The sequence below is a fragment of the Chamaea fasciata genome, unplaced genomic scaffold, assembly GCF_029207755.1.
Source record: "Chamaea fasciata isolate MVZ Bird 193981 ecotype frontalis unplaced genomic scaffold, bChaFas1.0.hap1 SCAF_16, whole genome shotgun sequence".
NCBI classification, from domain to species: domain Eukaryota; kingdom Metazoa; phylum Chordata; class Aves; order Passeriformes; family Sylviidae; genus Chamaea; species Chamaea fasciata.
This window is the reverse complement of record NW_027094101.1, coordinates 1,992,555-2,013,174: the sequence shown is the minus strand read 5'-3', so window position 1 is coordinate 2,013,174 and position 20,620 is coordinate 1,992,555. Positions and strand designations below refer to the sequence as shown.

Genomic DNA, 20,620 nt, shown 5'->3' with positions numbered 1-20,620 from the left:
TATCGTGCTTGTTTCAGATAAAGGAAATGGCTCATGTTAATATCTCATTAATTTTAACCATATCCTTCTTCCATTGCCTGTAACAGCACTGTCTGTGTTTACTTCTATGCCCAGTTTTAGCCCTTTTCACTAACACAGCTGTTCCTAAAATATAGATGGAAGAACTTCTTTTCTTAATGGCTATAATTATGTTAAATGTTTATTTTCTTTAGCTACAGTGTATTTCTAGTGGATGTGAAGGTAACTTCCTGTTGATGTAAGCATCACCTTAATATTACTAATGCTGCTTACTGATTCCATTCTCATATTTTACTGTACAGTGCTGAGTAGGCTAAAGTTTAAAGGCAAATAATACAAGGACACAAGATTTATCTGCTTGTCAAGAATTGGGGGTGCTGTCATTTGTTTAATGGTGGTTTCAAAGAACTTAAAAATGCAACTCATGGTGGAGGAATGAGGCAGTAGAATGATGGTAATGTAGTATAAGGTAGCATTTAAATTCGGTCTGTGTTTGTTTTATCTTGAACTTGCACCATCAGAACCTGTATTAGAGCAAGCAAAAGGCATTGCAGTCTGAAATTTTGCATTAAGGACACAAATGCAAGTCATGTAAGAGCAATAGGTTTATTTATTTTACTTATATGCTGCCTGTGGTGCTGAAGAGGGCTTTACCTAGGAAGAACTGCATGAAAATCCTGCTTTCCTTTACTTACATGCCAGTTTGCTGCTGCACTAGGTGTGGATGTTTGTGTCAGAGTATGGAGAGAAGTTTGTTTTAAAAATAGGAAAGCATGACCTTGAACAACAGAAAATGAGGAGGGTCACAGAGGCAGGTGCAGTACCTGAGCCTATTTTAAACCCTTTTTGACTGAGTAGATGTTGGTGAGAGGAGTCTATTTAAGTTTCTTAGTTTTTGCAACTTTATACTTATGTTTTCACAATTATTTTTGGAGTCACGTATGAAGTTCCTTTTTATTGCAAGAGTCTAAATACAGCCTTTTTCTGGGTAATGCTGTTTTTATGCATTCTGTTTTGTATTTGTATGTGTGTTGCTGCAGTTTTTACTGCTATTCTGAATCAGGAGAAGGGTATTTTAGTCAGTTGGTAATACAATGTTAGTCTTTAAATCAGCTGGAGTTGATCACACTTAATTGGTGCTCTTGTCTAAAAATATGCTTTTTTTTTTTTTTTTTGTCCTAAGGACTTAGTTTAGAAAATGAAAATGTGAAAGAATTTAATCTTCAATAGAGTCAGTAGAGATTTATTTTTACCTTCCACCTACTTGAAACAAAACCATCACAAAATAGTACCGTATTTCCTAGGCTTGTTAAAAAGAAAAATATACCCTCAGCATGAAAAGAGACACAACTCAATCTTCCATTTTTTTAAAAAAAAATTTTGGACTTTGTGAATATTCTTTTTCCTCTGCCTGTGGAATTTCTGTTAAGCAACAGCAGTAGAAGAATTTAAGATGTGAATTGAAGAGAAACTTCAGCTAAGCCCTCAGCAGACACACTACATGGCCTTATAGCCCTGTTAATAGTGATTATTGGTTGTAATCTCCTGCAGTCACGATTGTTAGTAGTGCAAATTTACAAGTAAAATAAAGAGAAAATACACATTGCACTCAGTCTGTGTAAAGTTAAGGTTGTTTGGTATCACATGCTTTCGTGGTTTAGAGCATTAATTAGAATAGTGAACGTCAGTAGGTGTTCTGTATTTATGCATTTTTTTATATTGATTACGGCTTGGAATCTAGTTGCAAACTATTTCTGTTTCTGAATAGATACAAAGAGTCCGAAGAGATGTGAATTTAGAAACTAACATGTATTGCATTTGGATGCCAAACTCACCCCACCTACTAATATTTTCATTTGATAGATGTTTTTGTGCTCATGAAATTATTCATTGCATGCATTTGTTCCGATGTTGTCTCAAAATATTAATATAGTGAGAAATATTGTGTTCTGCCTTTTCTTGCAGGTATGTGGGTAGTGTAAGACTGTAAGAGTAATGAGTTTTGAAAGAACAGAGAAAATCTGCAGAGTTGTGTATATTCACTGTTACTGAACACAAGGGGTTGCTCTAAAAGTTGGGATTGTTTTCCTTATTTTGTGGTGATGTGGTTTATTATAAAACAAATAGGTACGTGGGCATGTATATGTCTCCATTTTGGCAACATATGAGTGGTAAGAGCATTGAATATTGCTTAATAAATTGCAATCTCTGAAGGAGCATAATGTAGAACAGTGGGGATTATATGAATTTAGCCTTATCTTCACACTGGCATAACTGGCATAGTTGTTAGGAGGTGAAAACCCAGTTGGTGTGGGGTTTGTTTCTGAAGTCCTGGACTGGCACTGAACATTGTTTGTGTGCACTGAAGTGCTTGACTAAGAGCCCCAGACCTCACACATCACATGTCTGCGCAGTTTGAGTCAGAGTTCAAAATGGGAAGCACAACGTCTTGAAAATGTGCTGTAATCAGCAAAATCAGCATTGTGGAGCTTGGTTAGCAGCTATGTTTGCACATTTTTCCTATTGTTTTCATTATCCTGGCATACTTATTCTGTATACTTAAATATTGTATGAGTATATATATTTAAACAAAGGCAGAATCATTTCATCAGGAGAAATTCTGCCCTGTCCTGCTGGTTTCAAAGCAAACTGTTTTGAATGGGATTATGAAGATAGGACATTCTGGGATTTGGACCTCATAGTGTCAGGTAGCAAGAGGAAGCACATATCTTTGATGTCATCTCTCTTTACCGGAGGGCTTAGTGTGTGGTGTTTGATTTTCAGCATCGGGAGGAATTTGCTCATGCAGAGTTTGGATAATTGGCTTTCAGTCCGTATGTACATTGGTTGTATGTTCTTTGAGAGAGAAAGGAGAATAGAATGACTTTAATTCCAGAGATGTCACAGAGATTTCTGATGGACGTTTTGAACTTCAGCTCAGAATAAAGAAATTACAGAGGCAATTTAAGTTATCTAAATAATAAGTTTTACCGTATTCATGGGAGTTTATAAAGGATAATCCAATAAGCAAAATATTATACTATTGTTGAAACAGCTCGAGAAGTTAAAGCTTGTCTTGCATAGTTCCTTATATAGTAACAAAATAGATTTTATAGGTGTTAATGAGAAGAACTAGGTAGTTAAATTTTAAAGGATTTATTTTAACAGTTGCTGTCTATTCACCTGTCCTAAAACTCTTTCTCCAATAAAGTTGGACAGTAAGAAGATACTCCTGGTGTTTCATTCTTGTTTTCCACTCTTTTCTAGTGCTGTAATGCTGTACCACACTGGTAGTTGTGCTAAGAAGCTCAGGGCAAGGTGTGCATCAGCTTGAATAATAATTCTGTGTTTGGTACTGGTGAAATATATCTTCAAAATATTACTAAAGTAAGAATCTAGATGATGCTTGAAACAGTATTGCTGTCTGTTAGAGAAAGGCTACTTGAAACCTCAAAGCAGTTTATGCTACATCATTTTACTTAGAGAAAATACAGTAGTTAATTTAGTGGAATAATTGGCATGGGAAGAAGGTTTTCAGGGCCTAAAAGAAAGAAGCTCGTGTTGGCCCAAATGTATTTTAAAAAGCTATTTTAAAAGGATATGGTTTTGTTGGATTTCAGGTTCACAGACCAACGACACTAAAAGACAATTTCTTCTAGAACGGTTACTGGATGCAGTTAAACAGGTGAGAAATCCAGCACACATTTCTGCAGTGCCCTACTCAGAGTTGTTGTAACTACTAGCAGGGACTGTCTTTGCTTTCTCTTTAACAAAGTGTCTTGGGTTCAAACCCAAAGAGAAGGAAAAAGAAGGAAAGGAAACAGAGGAAATTGTGGCTTTCACATGACACAACTGAGTTTTTGTCTGCTAGCAAACAACTACTGTGCAGTATTTATTTAAAATTCTTGTTCTGGACAGGTTATATTTGTAATAGATCTATTTTAAATATATGTGATACTGTAGAATATATATTAGGAATATATGTTCTTGTAATCCTGATATGACTGAACTAAATTGCAGTGTACTGCAAAGTCTAACTTCGTTAACGTTTTAGAGTAGCAGCTTCTTTCTTTGCACTAGATTTTTAGTGAATGGTTAAAATACGTGTAAAATTGTGATTTATAGATGTATGTCTGTATTTGTGTCAACGTGGAGTTCAGCAAGTAGAATTTCATAGGCTGGAGTCAATTTGGGAGAGCTTGGGAGGCAAAGAACGCCTCAGAAGTAAGCCAATGAGATGTTTTATAAAGAGTGGTTCTGTAATTGTAGCACTGAGCTGGGTAGGAGCCATGTTTGGTTTTGTGGGTGCACATTTAAAACTCAAAAGTAGTAATTTCCACTCAGTTTTCAATTTACTGAAGGACCTGCAGGTGTGTTGCTCTGGCTAGCAAGGGTGTATTTGAACTGCAAGAGCAGCCCATTAATGTTGCATGATGCTCTAGAGCACTCTTGGGATGCACGCTGTATTTTGCAATGTTCTATTTTGTGCTGCTTCCTTTTTTTGATATATTTTTGTTTCGTATATAGAAGTAGTTCAGAAAATTTATTTAGTGTAACAAAAATTCTTAAAATTTCTTAATATCTATTTATTGCAGTGTCAAATACGATTTGGAGGAAGAAAAGAAATTGCTTCAGATTCTGATAGCAGGTAAAATAGTCCAAGATTAACATGCTTCGATTTTGCATCATAATGACACAAAACATATGGCACAACATATTTGACATGCTAAAAAAATTACATTGCATGGAAGGTAGTAATCTGAACCTGAAATAACATGATTAACAGCCCCTCTAGCACGTGAGGGTGATTTCTCAAATTGATTGCCAATTCTTCTGTGCCTCAGCTTTCAATCGTTATGATGAGACTGTGGGTATAAGTAGATTATACTGCTTGCGAATAATGAGATCACTGCATAGAAGGGGTCTTTCACTGCTTATAAGACAATGGTTCACCTTAGATTTCTTATTCAGAGATCTGGAATAAAGTTGCTGTATAGAACATAGTTGATTTTCACTATGATTCTTTCATAGTTCCTTTTACATGAATTCATTAAAAATTCTGTTGCAGAGTGACGTGTTTGTGTGCTCAGTTTGAAGCTGTGTTCCAGCATGGCCTGAGGAGGAGCCGGGGATTAGCACTGACAGCAGCAGCCATCAAACAGGCAGCAGGTTTCTCCAGCAAAACTGAAACAGGTAAGTTGCTAATTGTAACTATCCTGTTTTAATTAGTTCATATGTTCAGTCGAGTGATGTAATTTCTAATAGAAGTTATAAGAATGGCACCAAACTGCAGATTGTTTGTAGGATACTTTACACTTGCTGTGTTGTAGAAGCGGCAGTGAAATGTTGCTTCTTGGTCTAGTTTAACTGGCATTCCAAGTTGCTCTAGAAATGTTGCTCTTAGGAAATCAGCACTTCCTACTGTTGCATCATGTATAGTGGCAAATTTGGTTTGAATTCTGGCAGGGATCAAGGTTGTGTAATTGTGCTGTTAAGTTTTTAAAACAACGTTTTCATTCTTGACCTTGTCTTGCTCAGTTCTTTAAATGCCATATTCTATATAGGTCAGTTATGTTTAACTTCTAATTATTGATGTAATTTTAGAGAGAAAAATTATATTTCTTGTGTTGGTTGGGTTGATTTTTATTGCTTTCTCCACATTCAAAGAAAAGATTCCTTTATTTTTCTCTTCACCGTGATGTTTCTCTTTTTCTTTTTTTAATCAGAACTATATGAAGATACTGATCAGTTTTTATCAATATTAGGGAAAAGCACACAAAAAGTGTTTTAGTGGAAAGAGATATTGTTGCCGTTTAAACGCAACCCTTCTGTTTTCTAAAGTAACATGAATTTGTTATTTGCATGTCAGCAAATTCTGGAGCTACCTGTTCCTTTGGACCTGCCTTCCAATATTTCACCTCAGCAAAAACATAAGAGTTCTAAAGAAGTCTTTTCCTTTCCATAGTATGTTTCCAGTTGTACATATGAACCTGTGGATAGAGTACCAGCTCAAATGTGCTTTTAAATGTGAATTCTATGTAAAAGTGTCAGATCGAATCCTTTAATTCTTGCGGCTTTTTCAACGAAATAAAAAGTTCTAAGTGCTTAGCCTGAGTCCTGTAGGAATAAATAACCTGTTTAACTGGTGGGTTGCACGAAAAGGGTAAATGATTCACTTTTGTTCAAAGTTATATTGTTACCTGTTTTTTTTAAAGTAAATTTACATGTAGATGTATTCAGGTAGGAACTTAGTGGTTTGCTTGGTGGGGTGGTTGTCGTTATTATTATTATTATTACTATTATTACTATTATTATCTTCCAGAGCCAGTGTTCTGGTATTATGTGAAAGAAGTGCTGAACAGACACGAGCTGCAGCGCTTCTACTCTCTGAAGGCCATCAGCACAGACATTGGCCGAGGCCGCGCCTGGCTGCGCTGTGCTCTGAACGAGCATTCCCTGGAAAGATATGTTCATATGCTGCTTGCAGATAAGAATCGCCTCAGGTACTGTGTCTGAGACCTTTGTCATGCAGGAGCTGTACTGACAAATGGAGCACTGTCTGAAACCCCAGGCAACCAACAACCAAAAGCCAGAGCTGTAGTAGGACCCCATATAAATTGCTATGCCTGTCAAGTCGCTTAACATCATTTTTAGAAATTTTTGTTAGCCATTAAGACAGTGGCTTGTGCCTGTATCAACATGTGACCTCTTCCCTAAAATCCCTTCCCTGTTTTTTCAGCAGTTTTCCTCACTGCAGCCTGGACACTATGCTTTAAGGTGCCTCTCTCATTCCACTAAAATAGTACACAATTGCAGCTCTGTCTGATCAATTCATCAGTGGTAATTGCCTGTTGTCGTTTGGAGATCCCATAATTGCCAAGCTCCAGCAGTGCAGCAGTGGGGAGCTGCAGATTACTGGGAAGTGGTTTGGTAGCAGTTTGTGAACCTTTTGTTACAGTTGCTGAGAATAACTTACTACACATTGTGAAATCCTAAGGTACTTTGGAATTGCAAAATGCACTGAAGTTCATAAACTGAGTCCTGCCTTTTTCTCGTATGTCTTCAGCTCCTTTTCTTTATGAAAATTTGAGGTGTTTTCCTTTTTTTTTATCAATAACTGTTGAGCTTGCCCAAACCACTTGATCAAGTCCAGTGGATTCAGCAGAAAGGCATTTAATTCATTTGCATTGATTAAGGCATTTAGGGGATAAGATTATTGCCCAAACTGAGTTCATTTGTACCTCCTTTTCATTTCTAGTTTGTTCCAGTTGTCTGTAGCTTTCTTGCAAAACACATTTTGAAGAAATCAAATAAAGACAAATGAAATAAAGAAAAAGGGTCTGAAAACCATTAGGCAATTAGTGACTTGGATTGCTGTGTCACTAATTACTCTCATGCTTGTTAGCAATACTTGCACAGTATCAGGATTAGCAGCACACTGCATTTTAATGCTGTTTCTAAAAAGGTTTATTCCAGAATTTTTAAGACATAAATGTTACCCGAATTCCAATGAGATTTAGAGAATCAGTTTACATCCCTGGTTATATGTTTTGGACACCTTTAAATGAATCTGTCAGAGTTTTCTAATAGATAGATTGAGGGTTTTCTTGCTATCTGTTACCTTGTTTAATTAACTGAATGCTGAGAGTGAAAATACACCATTCTGCTACTAGAAAGAACCAGGCTTAGAACAGCTAAATTTATGTGTTCACATTGAAAAAAATGTGTGTCTTTTACATCCAAATTCATAGTTTACCCCAACTATTTAGGGTAATTGGTGTGGGTTTGGATATTGAAACGGGTCACAGAATCATAGAATATTAGGATTTGGGTTAGAAAGGGCCCTTAAAGATTGTGTGGTCCAACCCATGGGCAGGGGCCCCTTCCACCAGAGCAGGTTGCTCAAGGTAAAGGGAACCTTTTTGTCTGTGTTCACATGTTCTAAGCTCATACAAAACACGTATAGCAATAGGTATGGAGAGATGCTGTGACTGCTAGTGCAGTGTGAGTGGCTTTTTTTCTGCTAAATAACTGCAGAACTAAAATTAAAGAAAAAATTACTCTTTAGCACGTCTTTTTAGAACCATCTGAACAGTTATCAATTTCAGAACTACAGGGAGTTAGTGTGACATAAAATTTAATCCTTTGACGCGCTTCTACTTATTGTTCAGAGTTTTCTTGTCTTTCAGAAGCGAAGTATATGTTACTATTGGACTGCCTGTCCTTTTTTTTCCCCTTTAAATTACAGTGTCTTCTATGAAGACTGGTCTTTTATGATGGATGAAGAACGTTCCAGTATGATCCCTACGATGGCAGCTGGTAAGACTTTCTCTTCAGTATTACTGTTCTTGGAAAACTACTGTGCTTTGGCATGTTGCATCTGTTTCTGGTTGTGAGGAGTTTCTCTAATACACTCTGTTTATGTGGAGAATGGGTGTCAGGGGCACAGCCAGCGTGAACAGTCAAGATATTATCCAATTAATTCTGTGAATTGATGGATTGCTAAAATCCTGGGTCTGGCCTTTCTACAATTCAAAAACCTTCCACATAAATTTTTTAACTCTTCAGCATTCGAGGCTAACTCAGAACCAGTGCAACCAGAAAGCAAAGTGGGTTATTCCTGAATAGAAAAGAGTAATGATGGAATTTTATAGTAAGATCCAAATTACAGGTAAAAACAGGTAAGAGAAGTAAGAGTAAGGAATGATAACAAATAATTTACTTTTCTAGAGTTGAGCCACAGAAGTGATGTATTATTACCTTTTATACCCCTTTTCTCAGATACATGGTCACATGCTTCATTCTGCAAGACAAGGTTCATGGGCGTTTTTGCTAATAGAATATAGGAACCAACAAATACTAAAGTTGCAGTGAAATGGGTTTAAATGAAAGCTTATAAATAAATGAGTTCACAGTACTTTTTGGTTATTTAATGTGCAGCTGAACAGCCATCAAGAAGAATTCAGAACTGATTGCATCAGCTTGAATATAATCTAGAAGGGAATGAATGGTACATGAAAGAATAAGAATTCACGCATTGGGAACTGTGGGAAATTTTCTGGGAAAAATGTTTTCCATGTCATAGTTTTGTTAATCCTTAGCTTCTATGTTCATAACTTCCATGTGAAGTATGTGGTGCATTTCTGGTCTCTTTTTCCCCTTCCTTTTGTCTGAAGGTCTGAACTCCATTCTTTTTGCTATCAACATTGATAATAAGGATCTAAATGGGCAGAGCAAATGCACACCCACTGTGTCAGATTTGTTAAAGGAATCCACACAAAATGTAACATCCTTATTGAAGGAATCCACTCAGGGTGTCAGCAGCCTCCTGCGGGAGATCACGGCCTCGTCTGCGGTCTCGATCCTCATAAAACCTGACCAGGACTCTGACCCACTGCCTGTTCTGTCCAGGAATGTAAATGCTGGTAAGCTTTTATGGATGTTAGTGCTGTTCAGAAACTTAGAAAATATTCAGGTGTGTTTAAATAACTTTTAAATTTAATTTTAATGCACTATTGTAGGGCAGAAGTCTTAAAAATAAGTGCACTATGCATACGAACCAGTTGAGTGTGTAATTAAAAGCATGAAATTGGAAATATTGGGTGTGAATATTGAATGGTGTCTGTATTTCAGCATTCTTGTATCACTGTGAGAGGGAAGCTAAACTGTTTTATTGGTAGTGCTTTGCTTGTGGCCTGAATTTCAATTTCTTGTTCATAAAATTATGCTTTGAAGTTTGTGAGGTAATGATTTTTCATTTTTAATATTGTCTTTTGGCACCTTGCCAGTCAGACATACAGTGACATATATCTTTGTTATATATCAGATACAAATCCTAGCTTGTAATCTGCTTCAAGTAGTGACTGTGTTTACAGTCTGAATTCCTATGCAAAACAGATAATTGCCAAAATGAAAATTTACTCATACACTCTTTACCTTTAGAGTTCTTAGTGTTGCAAACAACTTGTATGATGTTAGCTACTAAGAAGACCTGAAGTCTTAATCTCTTAAACTTCAAAATCAGTCAAAATGTGATTTTCATTGTATACTTTTTGTTCCAAAATTAACAAAATAATATTTTATTATCTTTGTTTCTGGAAGTTAAGCTAAAAAGTTTGTTTTACTTTGTAAAAGTACAAAACTGCAGGAAGATTTATGTGCTTTTCAATTAAGAAACAAGGTTTGAGTTTAGGCAATAAATTGTTTCCGTTATGAGAAAAAAGCACAAACCCCACATGAGAATCTGGTAGGAATAGAAGTCGAGAAAAAAATCAGTTTTTTATTGGCATTTAAAATAGACTTTGTCTTAAAACACAGGTTTTAGAACAAACTTGTGGTAAAGCTTCTGTTATGTAGCACTTATATGAGATTAAACCTGTAGGTGATACTTGGCTTGGGATAACTTTGTTAGTATAGAATAGCCTTGCAGGATGAAACAAGACATTGTAATTGACCAGATGGTGCATATGACTCCACAACATGATGTACCTGATGTATACAGCACATATGTATACAGGACATGACAGGTACAGCTTCCAATGAAATGTCACTTTAAAAAAACTGAGTTTGTTCAAATGCAATTATATGTGGAATGTTAGAGCAAGTCAGATGTTTCCATTCAAGTCTGTGTTCTTTGTTGGAATTCTATTTGCAACCAGAATGGGTTTTAGCATCCTTTTAAAAGTATGTTAGTGTGTTTTGTGGCTGTAGAACAGCTGGACTTGAATTAAACAAAGCAATTTGGTCCCAGTGTGAGGTGTTTTGGTGGGTAAATTTCTGCTATTTCTTGGAGTATTTCAGCTTTGCATTTAGCTTCACATGCACATCAGATACAGTGAGAATAGGTAATAGTGTAAAAATAAGTGCTGTCACTGAATACATCTGGTGCAATCAGAGAGAATTTCAGTGTATTTCTAGACCAAGAGCTAATTAGCTGAAAACTCACTGTTGAATGTCTAGAATATAGACAAAACTATCTGATTGCAGGTTGTGGATTTTGTTCATGTTGTGAATTCCTCTGAAAGTGCTTCATGTTTTCTCTGTTGTGCAGAGAAACACTAGGTGTAGTCCATGGGAGAAAGTGACAGAAGGCTAACTTTTTATTTTAAATTTAATTTCATGGGTTTGTAGAACTTTTTTTCCAGTTTCAATTGAATCATGTTGCAAATGCGTCTCCAAAATATCTTCTAAAATTTGGATTATGTAAGGCATTTAAAATAAAGCTGGTAATTAGAGATTTAAAACTCATGTGTATGGAAAGATAATGAATGCCATGTAGATGTGTTTTTTTTTCCTTGACTAGAGTAATTTAGTACATGAATTATTTTAAGAAATAAACCCAGGTTTTATGTATTATTTATCTTTTCTAAACTGTGTAAAACTTTGTATTGCTACTAGATTTGAAATACAAAAAAGATCGAAAAAAGAAGAAGAGAGTGACTAATATTATCTCATTTGATGAAGAGGAAGATGAGCAAAACTTGGGGGATGGCACAAAGGCTCTGATTACAGGAGAGAGTTCAGAGGAGAGTGTAGACAGATCTTCAGTTCTTGCATTGTCCTCATCTGAAAGCACTCTTGGAAAAAATCTGAATGGGAGTGAGAGTAACCATTCGTGGAAGAACAGTTCAGTGTTCATGAATGGAGAGTATGAATACCAGAAACTGGATGTGAAGAGCATTGATGATGAAGATGCAGATGAAGATGAGCTGTACGGTAAATCAATAGGAAATAAAGGCACCGAAGGTGGAACTGAAGCTTCTGAAAAGTGAGTATTGGTGCAGGAGGTAGTGGTAAGCTTTCCATGCTTCTCTTCCACCCCTTCCTTTCCTTTATGGGTACTGGCAAACTGGAGCGTTTAACTGAGCTACAGATTTTCTCTTTTTTTCCCCCTCTCTCCGACCTTTTTTTCCCCCTCTTCTTTTTCCTTCTTTTTTTTTTTTTCTTTTTACTGTTTAAACAATATGGGCCACTGCAGTGATGATATTTTGCTTCTAAGTTTCCTGAAATCCCAAATGGTGAGATTTCAGATTCCTTCTTCTCCTTGAAATTCTCAGTTGTTAAACTCTGGCATGATATAACCAGGCTATAATTCTGGCCTACCTGATATTTCCTTATTCTTAGTATGATAATCATTCTACTTTGGCTTCACAATAAAAATGTATATTTTAAACAGAATAAGCTCGTTACGTCATAGTGTAGATAGTTCAACGAGGTGGGACAAAACTGAGAGAGAAAGAATAATTGTGGGTACTAATATGCTTTCTTTATTTCTGACAGAATTTCGTTTAGAGAGAAAGGCAAGCACTGCTTGTCTCATCTGCTTTGGAATGTCTGGTCCTTAATGAATTAATGTATGGCTGACTGAGAAATTGGCAGGCAGATTGAAATAAAGATTTTTCTTGCAGTGGTATCGCTGAAAGAAATATAAGCAGTATGAACAGTAATACTGGCTGTATAAATAGGTTGGTTTGTTTGTTTGTCTGTTTGTTCTAAATAGGCCTCATGAAATAGTCACATGCAATTCTCAGATATGCAGTTGGAGTCCTCTGCAGGTCCTGAATGATGACTCAGATGTTCTATTTCCTGTCAGTGCTGTTGGCTCTTACTCCCAAACAGGTGGGCATTTGAATTCACAGAATTCTAACACGGGACAATGGTAAGAAATAACGGGATTGTACAGACACAGGAGATACTGCACAGCTGGGATAAAAAGTTCCACTCAAATTTATTCTAGTTCTGAATCAGTTTTTCCATTTGAGTAATTACTTAGTTAAGGGGCAGTTATCAATGTCAAAATAAACCAGAGTTTCATTGGGATTAAGCTGTGGTCTTGCATTTTATTGAAGTTAAGGGTACTTGTATAAAAAGTATCCATATTCGTTTTCTAGATACCACTAAGCTGCAAGAAGCTCCAAGTGTTTGAGAAGTTGAATTCAAATTAATCTTGACAGATTGGTTAGCAGCTGGAAGCAGTTCAATAGAAGCTATTAACTGTTGAAATACAGGATAAGGAATAATTGACTAGGAAATACTTGGTCAGAAAAGGAAATGGGAATTGTAGAATGGTTTGGGTTGGAAGGGATCTTCAGAGATGATTTATTTTCAGACTGGCTTTCTGAGCTGTGAGCACCAATTGCCAGCTCACATCTAATTTTCCACGTGCCAGTATCCTCCAAACGTTTTCTGCAGGTTGCAAGCTGATAGTGAGTTAACAGAGCTGTGCATAAATGAGAGTGTCATTTGTAAATGTAAGCTCCATTGGCTCTGCTGTGGCCTCAGCTGCAGTATTATTTGCAGTGAGGGGCACTTTAAAAATGATGTGGACCATTTGAAGCAAGCAATAAAAATGGTCAGAGGAATGGAAATGAAGGCCTGGTGCTTTTACAGTGTCTGTATTAGTACCAAAAACAAACAAAAAAATTCCACCAGCCCTCCCCTTCACCCTGTTGATATTTTTCTAGCTGTTCATAAAACACTGAACTTTGGGTATACTCATTTCAGTGACCATTCAAAAACTTCTCAGTGGTATTCAAATAATGTTTTAATTGTAGAACATTTCATATTTTTTGCATACGCATTATATGTCCAAGAGTTTTAAATGGATTGTTGATTGAAGCCTGTGAAAAAGTGTAATTCAGTTGTGTAAGTTCAGTGACAAAAATGCGAATCATAAAATAATGCTGCACTGCCCTCTGCTGTATTTTAAAATATGTACCTCATAAGAAATGCTAGTGGTTCCAAAAAAAAAAAAAAAAAAAAAAAAGGACATTTTAATTTTTTTCTTAGGCTGCCGTATTTTTCAATTTACAAAGGAATGGATTTAGAAAACATTGAGTAGTTTGTGGCACTGTTGTCTCTTAAATGTCAAACGAAACTGTTGGGGAGCATCCACAGGTTGAAATCTGGAATACAAGAATATATTCCTGCTTATGGGGGATGATGTGGAATGGGAGCTCACAGTTGCTGTCAGTAGATGTCACGAGGCATCAGGAGCACGAGTTGGGGGTTTTGATCGGAAATCAAAAATCAGGAGTGCAAGCCAACACACAGTTCTGTAGGCAGATGACCAAAGAGGACGTCTGTGTCTATTTGTATGAATCTCATCCATAACTGTCCCAGGGGCTTGCTCTTACTAAGAAGACACCAAAGCCCCTTGTTTTGTGTTGCTTCATCTCAGAACTGTTCTGAATGCAATGCTCAGCCTGCTGGAGGTGATCAGCAGGCCCATTCTGATCCTTCCGGGCACAGGACAGATATTTTCAGTCCTCCTCCTGTCCCTCCTTGTGATCTGTCGTGCAAGTGAGAGGGATGCAGCATTGGGCTGGTGAAAGGAGTCAGCTCATCAGTACTAGGAGAGCCCCCCAGACCCCGCTGTCTGCTCTCCTGGTCTCACCTCTCTGAGCAGAAGGAGCTGATGGGGTGTGCAGGGAGGGCTGCACTAAGTGCCCATTGCACAGCCCAAGTGCCAACAACTCAGGGACAGGCATACACACAGATCCAGGCACTCTATCCTTAGCCAAACTGACAATTTACTGAGATTGAAAGCTGCCTTAGGCACTTGTTTGCTTGACTTTGGGAGTTGCACTTGTGCTGGATGAATGATGTCAGAAGGAACATGCATTAGCTTATTTTGAGGGCAGTCCAGCCCACTAACTGGCAAGCTCATTATTATCCTGGTACTTTTGTTACAACATGCTTAATGAGCTCTTGTAAAATACACAGTTTTACCCAATATTTTGATTTATAGGTCTTAATACCAATAAATAACACCCACACAAACACACATATATATTTGAAATACCATAATCTATAGTGTTGTATGTTAATATGTGTTTTCAGTATTAATCTGTTGCAGTGCTCCAGGGATGTGTCAGGGCATATCATATCTCCATGTAACTAGAAATGAGAAAGCCTCCGTCAAAATGCAGTTGCTTGGAACTAAAATGGAGTATGTATTTTAGGAACTGAGCTTCAGTAAACTCTACAGCTTCAAAAATAAATTTTCTCCTCCACAGAATTTCTGACATAACTCTATTTCCCATTAACTTATTTTCTAGAATTTTTGCTTTTGAAATCTGTTCTATTTAGGATTGTCTTACAGTAACTTTGTAGCCTTTGCATAGTGAGATGCAGAACACATCAATAAAATAGGATTTTTGTTTATTTCCACCTGAGCTTCCTTAATGACAGGCTCAGTGATGTGGATGTTTTGCTGCCGACAGTTGTGGATCTGTGGACAGATGCGCATTATTCATGCTTTTTAAACAGTATCTCATCTGTCTGATTCCTGATGGTTGGTACAGAGGTACTTACAGGTACCTGAGGAGCCAGAGAAATGCCATGGTGCTCTCTTGGGAGTGAATACATACAGAAAGCACTGGTGTCTTTGCAAGGCTTCATGTGCTGGGGGCTAACCACTAATTCTTCTCCTGCAAGTCACAACCAGATTTGTTGTGAGCATGAGGTGTCATGAGGTGCTTCAACTCTGAGGCCTTGTGCAAGTAACTTCAGGAAGAAGTCTCCTCATGGCTTTGCAACTCTGTACATATCAAATATACTTTAGGAATTGTGCAATGCTAATTTCTTTATGATGGCTGTGTTCCTAAGAGACTTGACAGTCCTGCTGGCATTCAGGGTCAGTTTGCAGAAGCCAGCTTTGGAGGCAGGATTAAAAATGATTAAAAGCTTTAGCAAGTTGCATGTTTCTGTTTAAAAATGTAACTACCTAACTTCCGGAATTATGTTTTTCCTTTATTTTTTTGAGTAGTGTAACCCAAAGGAAGCTAATGCTTGTGCATTCTGCTTTAGATAACTTGGAGAATGGAGAGGGGCATGAACATGCTGTTCATCCGGTAGAACTGGTTCCAAGGAGATCTGATCTTCCTTACAGGTATGTGCCAAATATGTTTGTCTAAAAGAAAAAGCCTTCACCCTGTAGCTGCCAACTTATTGCTACCTAATGCACTTAGTACTGGAAAACCAACTACTCATCAGGGTACTTCTGCATATGCTTGGAAAGACAAATGCAAAAAACCTACAGGTGCCTTTTTGCATAGTTTCATGCACTGAACTTTTCCTAATTTTCTTGAAGAAGTCACTTAGTCATGTCAAATAACAGACTTGGCCTCCTGGTTTTCAAAATAGGTTTTATGTTGGTTGTAAGTTATTTTTTTTACTATATTCTCCATGATCTTTTAATTCAGAATTTTTGTGTGTCTGCTTAAATCAGACTCCCAGGAGATACATTAAAGGGTTGTTCAACCTATTTTGATTAAATATGTGTGAATAGGATAACAATTCTAATTTCTGGGATACTCTTTTTAAAGTTTTGAATTCAGGATTTTGTTTTCATATATTGATTATACTGTGCTTTTATGACTAGAGTGGAAGTCAGTCCTCCAACTCAAGTGAATGCTTTAAGCAATATGTTGCCTTCAGCCACTGTGCCAGAATCCATGACAATTAGTAAGTATTTCCTTGATGTATCTAGATTGATGGAAATAACTTTGAAAGTCCTGTAGCTCTTTCTATTTTTGTTTCAATAAAATCTGCTTAGAGAGTCATAGAACACTTAATTTCTGATGTGCTGGTCATGTTAGTAATAACTGCTCTAAAAAGATGTTTGTATTGGCAGGTTGTGCTGCATTGCAGCTGGTACATCCTTACATTAAATGCGGCTTCAGTAAAATGAAAAAGAATGGTTTGATTAACATCTTGAAATTTCTACATGTTCTGAAAACACTGAGAGTTGGTTCTGATGTAGTCATGCTTATTTTGCCTGTTTTCATTAGCAGATAGTCAGGAACAAACAAACAAACCCCAGTCTTTCTGTGGCTTTGATATGAAAATCTGCTCCAAATAGAAGTATGGGCTTTCATGTACAAAAACTAGAGTTAAGATTAAGGGGGAGGACAGTCATGGTTCAGTGGTGTTAAGAGCAGAGCTATGCGGGATAAAATAGTCTTTGCTGCAGAGACAGATTAAAAGAAGCACAGGCAGTTTGTTTATCACATATTTGATCTTTTTTTCTTTGCATACACTTGTAGAACAAAGACATAGTTTTTAAACTGAGTGTCTAAGCTTGTAAGCCAGTATGTGTTTATGTTCCTCACTGTTACAGAATGTTCTGTAACTGAACTGGCTTTGTTCCTAAAGCTCTTGGGTGTGTGTTTGTTTCTTCTTATAAATTTCAATATGTACAAGTTTTGAATTATGACATTTGGGAAGTTAGAAGTGATGCAGCCAAGATTCTTTTCTGCAACTGATTCATGCAATCATCAAAATGAATGAAATCTTAAGATATTCTAATCTCATTTTCTAAAGTTATATCCAAATGCTGTATAAACCTGTGTTGAAGGAGATAAAACAAGCGTTTTCACTGGGCAGTGTTTCAGGCTCTGGCGCTGGTCTGCTGACTGAAAAGAGCTGAAAAATCCTTTCTTGCAAAGTACATCATGAAGTGGCAAACTAGCTTGAGACTTCTAGGAGCCCTAATTGAAGTGTGGAATGGGCTTACTGGTATTAGCTACAGTGACCCTTTGGTCGCTAGATATTCTCTGCTAATGTTATTCCTCCAACATCCTTTTGTTCTTATTTATTTCTCAGAGAATTGCACAGGGCAGTTTCCTGGTGGCCCCTGCGCTCTTGATTCTGCTGTTTGTAGCGGAGTCAGGTACCAGCAGGGGCCGCAGTTGGTCTCCTTCAGTTGCTCAGTTGCTTCCCAGTGTAGGTAAGACAGCTATAAAATCGAAAGAAAATCTGGTGATTTTCAATTCTCAATACTTAGCAATTCATAAATCAAATGAAAACACAGGATCAACAGAAGCATGCACACTATCATTAGTTTCCCGGTTCGGAGAAGGCTTTGGTGAAAGGAAGAGTGGGAAGCGTGTCAAACCCATCTATAAAGCCCGTACAACACCTAGTAAATAATCATAATTATAATTAAAATTCAGCTGACTATGCATTCAAAGAATTAGTGAATACCTTTATCATAGATGATCCTGGATGTGTTGAATAAAAATGCTTTTTTCAAGTTTGTTGTTATTGGTCGTACATTTTCTACAGGAGGAATTCAGTGCTGTGACAAAGTCAGACACTGAAGCTCTTTCTCTCTATTGCAATTAGCAGAAGAATTATTAAATGCTGAGGCTTATAGCTTGGTTGCATAGCAACTGATTCTAACACATCAGGCAAGAAAAATGGAATGCAGTAGTGCAGTGAGAAAAGCTGTGAGGTCTCCAGTGACTGGATTTTTGTGTTTCTTACTTCTGAAGACAAAGCCTGGAATGGATTTCTTAAAGATGATATTCTGTTCCTGCTTTTGTTCCAACTTATTAGTATAGTAGTAAACTTTCCTTACTTCTCTTGATATGCAAGCTAGAAAGTTATGTTATGAGGAGCTATAATTTAAAATTTCTGCCATTTTAAATTATTTTCCTGAATTATTTGTAAGGTATAGGTTAACTTAGCAGCAGATACATCCCAAAAAATACTAATACCACTCAAGAGAAATCCACAGAGCTTTGTGTTTATGCCAGGCATAATTTGAAAACCGGCCCTACTTTGCAGAATGCTTTGTCATAACCAAGTTTCTAAAGAGTTAAGCTGGTCAGAAATTTTCTATTTATGCATCTGCTCTACTATGTAAGTTTCAGTATTTAAAAAAGTTGTCTTTATCTTATTTTACTTGAATCACAAACAACACTGTTACAAGGGTTGAAACTGGAAGACTGTATTTTCAGCATTGTTTTTCATCAGAACAGTCTGTCTTAACAGCACGAGTCTCCCCATTTTGTTTTTACAGTAGGAAAAAGTAAGTTCCCAAACTTTCATTTTAGAAGGATGCTACTTGTGTTGTTTTTTACAAGGTTCTTTTATTATAGTACTATTTTTAGGAAATAATTGGTAATTTAGTTTTTTTCACTATCATTTTCTTCAGTTTTTAAAATTGAGCTTAACCACAGAGGTTAGGAAAGGTTGTAACACTGTACATCATTTCTTATTTTTTCATATATTCTTGAAAAATCCCCGAGCTTTTCATGATCCACTGAAGAACTTCACTGAGTAATCAAACCTCCATGTTATATTTTTATTGTGGTTGTGTAAGTGAATAAAGTGTATTTTTTTGTATTTTCTGTGTCCTCTAAATAGCTGCTGACCTGTTCTGTTGCCCAGTTGCCACGGGTCATGGACAGGTACTAAATTCTTGTGTCTTTGAAAGCACAGCTGTAAAGGGAGGGTGTTTGTATTTCCTCAGGGAGAGGAAAGCTACAGTTCACTTTACAGACTTGGTTTTCACCAGGACTCTTCTATACAGTGGAAGGCCAACACAATTAGTTTCCTACTAAAATTTGTCCTGTGAAAAGTGACATGACAGGATAATGTTTACAAGATTTTTGAGCACTAAATTAAGCCTTAAACGGTAGTGTTCATGTAGGCAGCTTAGGGAGCATCAAGCTCTTAATGTCTTTAAAGGTCAGACTTCTGATTTAAGACGTAACTAGTCTGCTGGAAGTCTTATTTGTCTCTGAAAATATCTGTGTAAATTTTCACTCATGAAAATAAAAAAAAAAATAGAGATTCCTGTAAACCGTTCCCAGCCCACCCTGATAGTCTATCTGCAGGATTGCAGAGGAGGCTGCATGACCTTGTGTACTCTGAGGGATGATTTCACTTACAGCTCATTCTTCACAACAGGTGATTGCAAATCATACTTCTCCAGTCTTTGGCTAAATAGCAGAAGAGTTGTGAAACTTATGACTTTTCTGGAGGTTGCTGGAGACTGGCAGGTGTTTCTCAAAGCATTATGTATTGAATGCTCTGTGACCTTATGAAAGCTTTCTAGAAGCTAGATTTTGCATGAAGTATGGAATGGAATTAAAAAACATTTTAGAGCAAATATTCACTTCATGAGTAATTAGGCACCACAGATTAATTTCAGCAATAAAAGAATATTGTTAGTGTTTGAAAAAGTGAGATTTAATATGAAAAATTTAATTAGCACGTTACTTGATTTTTATATTATCTTTCTTTTGCTGATAAAGAATGGTTTGGAATTATTGGTTTGTACAAGGGAATTGTTTTTTCAAGAAGTTGTTCCAGAACTGTCTCTTAGGAAAAACTTCACTAGTTATCATCTTATCTCTGTCTTTATGGAACTCAGGTTATCAATTCACTTCTAGATATATTGATGTTGAATGCTGATCCTTAATAACAGTAGCGTATTGCCTTTCATTAATATTACTTTACAGAACATAAATGTCATCAAGCACAGAACAGCTCAGAAGTAGGACATAAAGTCCAACATCAAACACTTTTCTGAAGTAGGAATACTTGGCCATCATCCACTGTTTCATCAAAAAAAGAAAAGAAAAGAAAAAATAGAAGGGGGGGGAGGAAGAAAGATTAAGGTTGCACTGTCCAGAAGTCAGAAAATGCCAAATTTATGGTTGCTGCTACAACCCTGACTTTTTTTTTTTTTTTTAAATTTATTCCCTTTTCTAACCCACACAATGTATGAGACATAAGTCTGCTGGAAAAATTAGGTTATGATCATACACTCATCTTGGAGGCAAGTGTAACAGACAAAAGCTCATGA

General features: G+C 36.8%; 1 protein-coding gene across 2 annotated transcripts in view; it reads left to right on the top strand.

Annotated features, from left to right (window-relative positions):
* SNX29 (sorting nexin 29) overlaps positions 1-20,620 on the top strand; it is a 97,538-nt gene that overhangs the window by 1,847 nt on the left and 75,071 nt on the right. Inside the window, exons 2-11 of one of the 2 annotated variants that reach the window (XM_066198506.1) lie at positions 3,639-3,703; positions 4,614-4,666; positions 5,087-5,211; positions 6,341-6,521; positions 8,267-8,337; positions 9,195-9,443; positions 11,416-11,785; positions 12,518-12,636; positions 15,829-15,910; positions 16,403-16,485. In XM_066198506.1, coding sequence (XP_066054603.1) covers positions 3,639-3,703; positions 4,614-4,666; positions 5,087-5,211; positions 6,341-6,521; positions 8,267-8,337; positions 9,195-9,443; positions 11,416-11,785; positions 12,518-12,636; positions 15,829-15,910; positions 16,403-16,485 — 1,398 coding nt within the window. Of the gene's footprint in view, positions 1-3,638; positions 3,704-4,613; positions 4,667-4,943; positions 5,004-5,086; positions 5,212-6,340; positions 6,522-8,266; positions 8,338-9,194; positions 9,444-11,415; positions 11,786-12,517; positions 12,637-15,828; positions 15,911-16,402; positions 16,486-20,620 lie in introns of those variants that run through there. The other variant, XM_066198507.1, reaches the window with a different exon arrangement.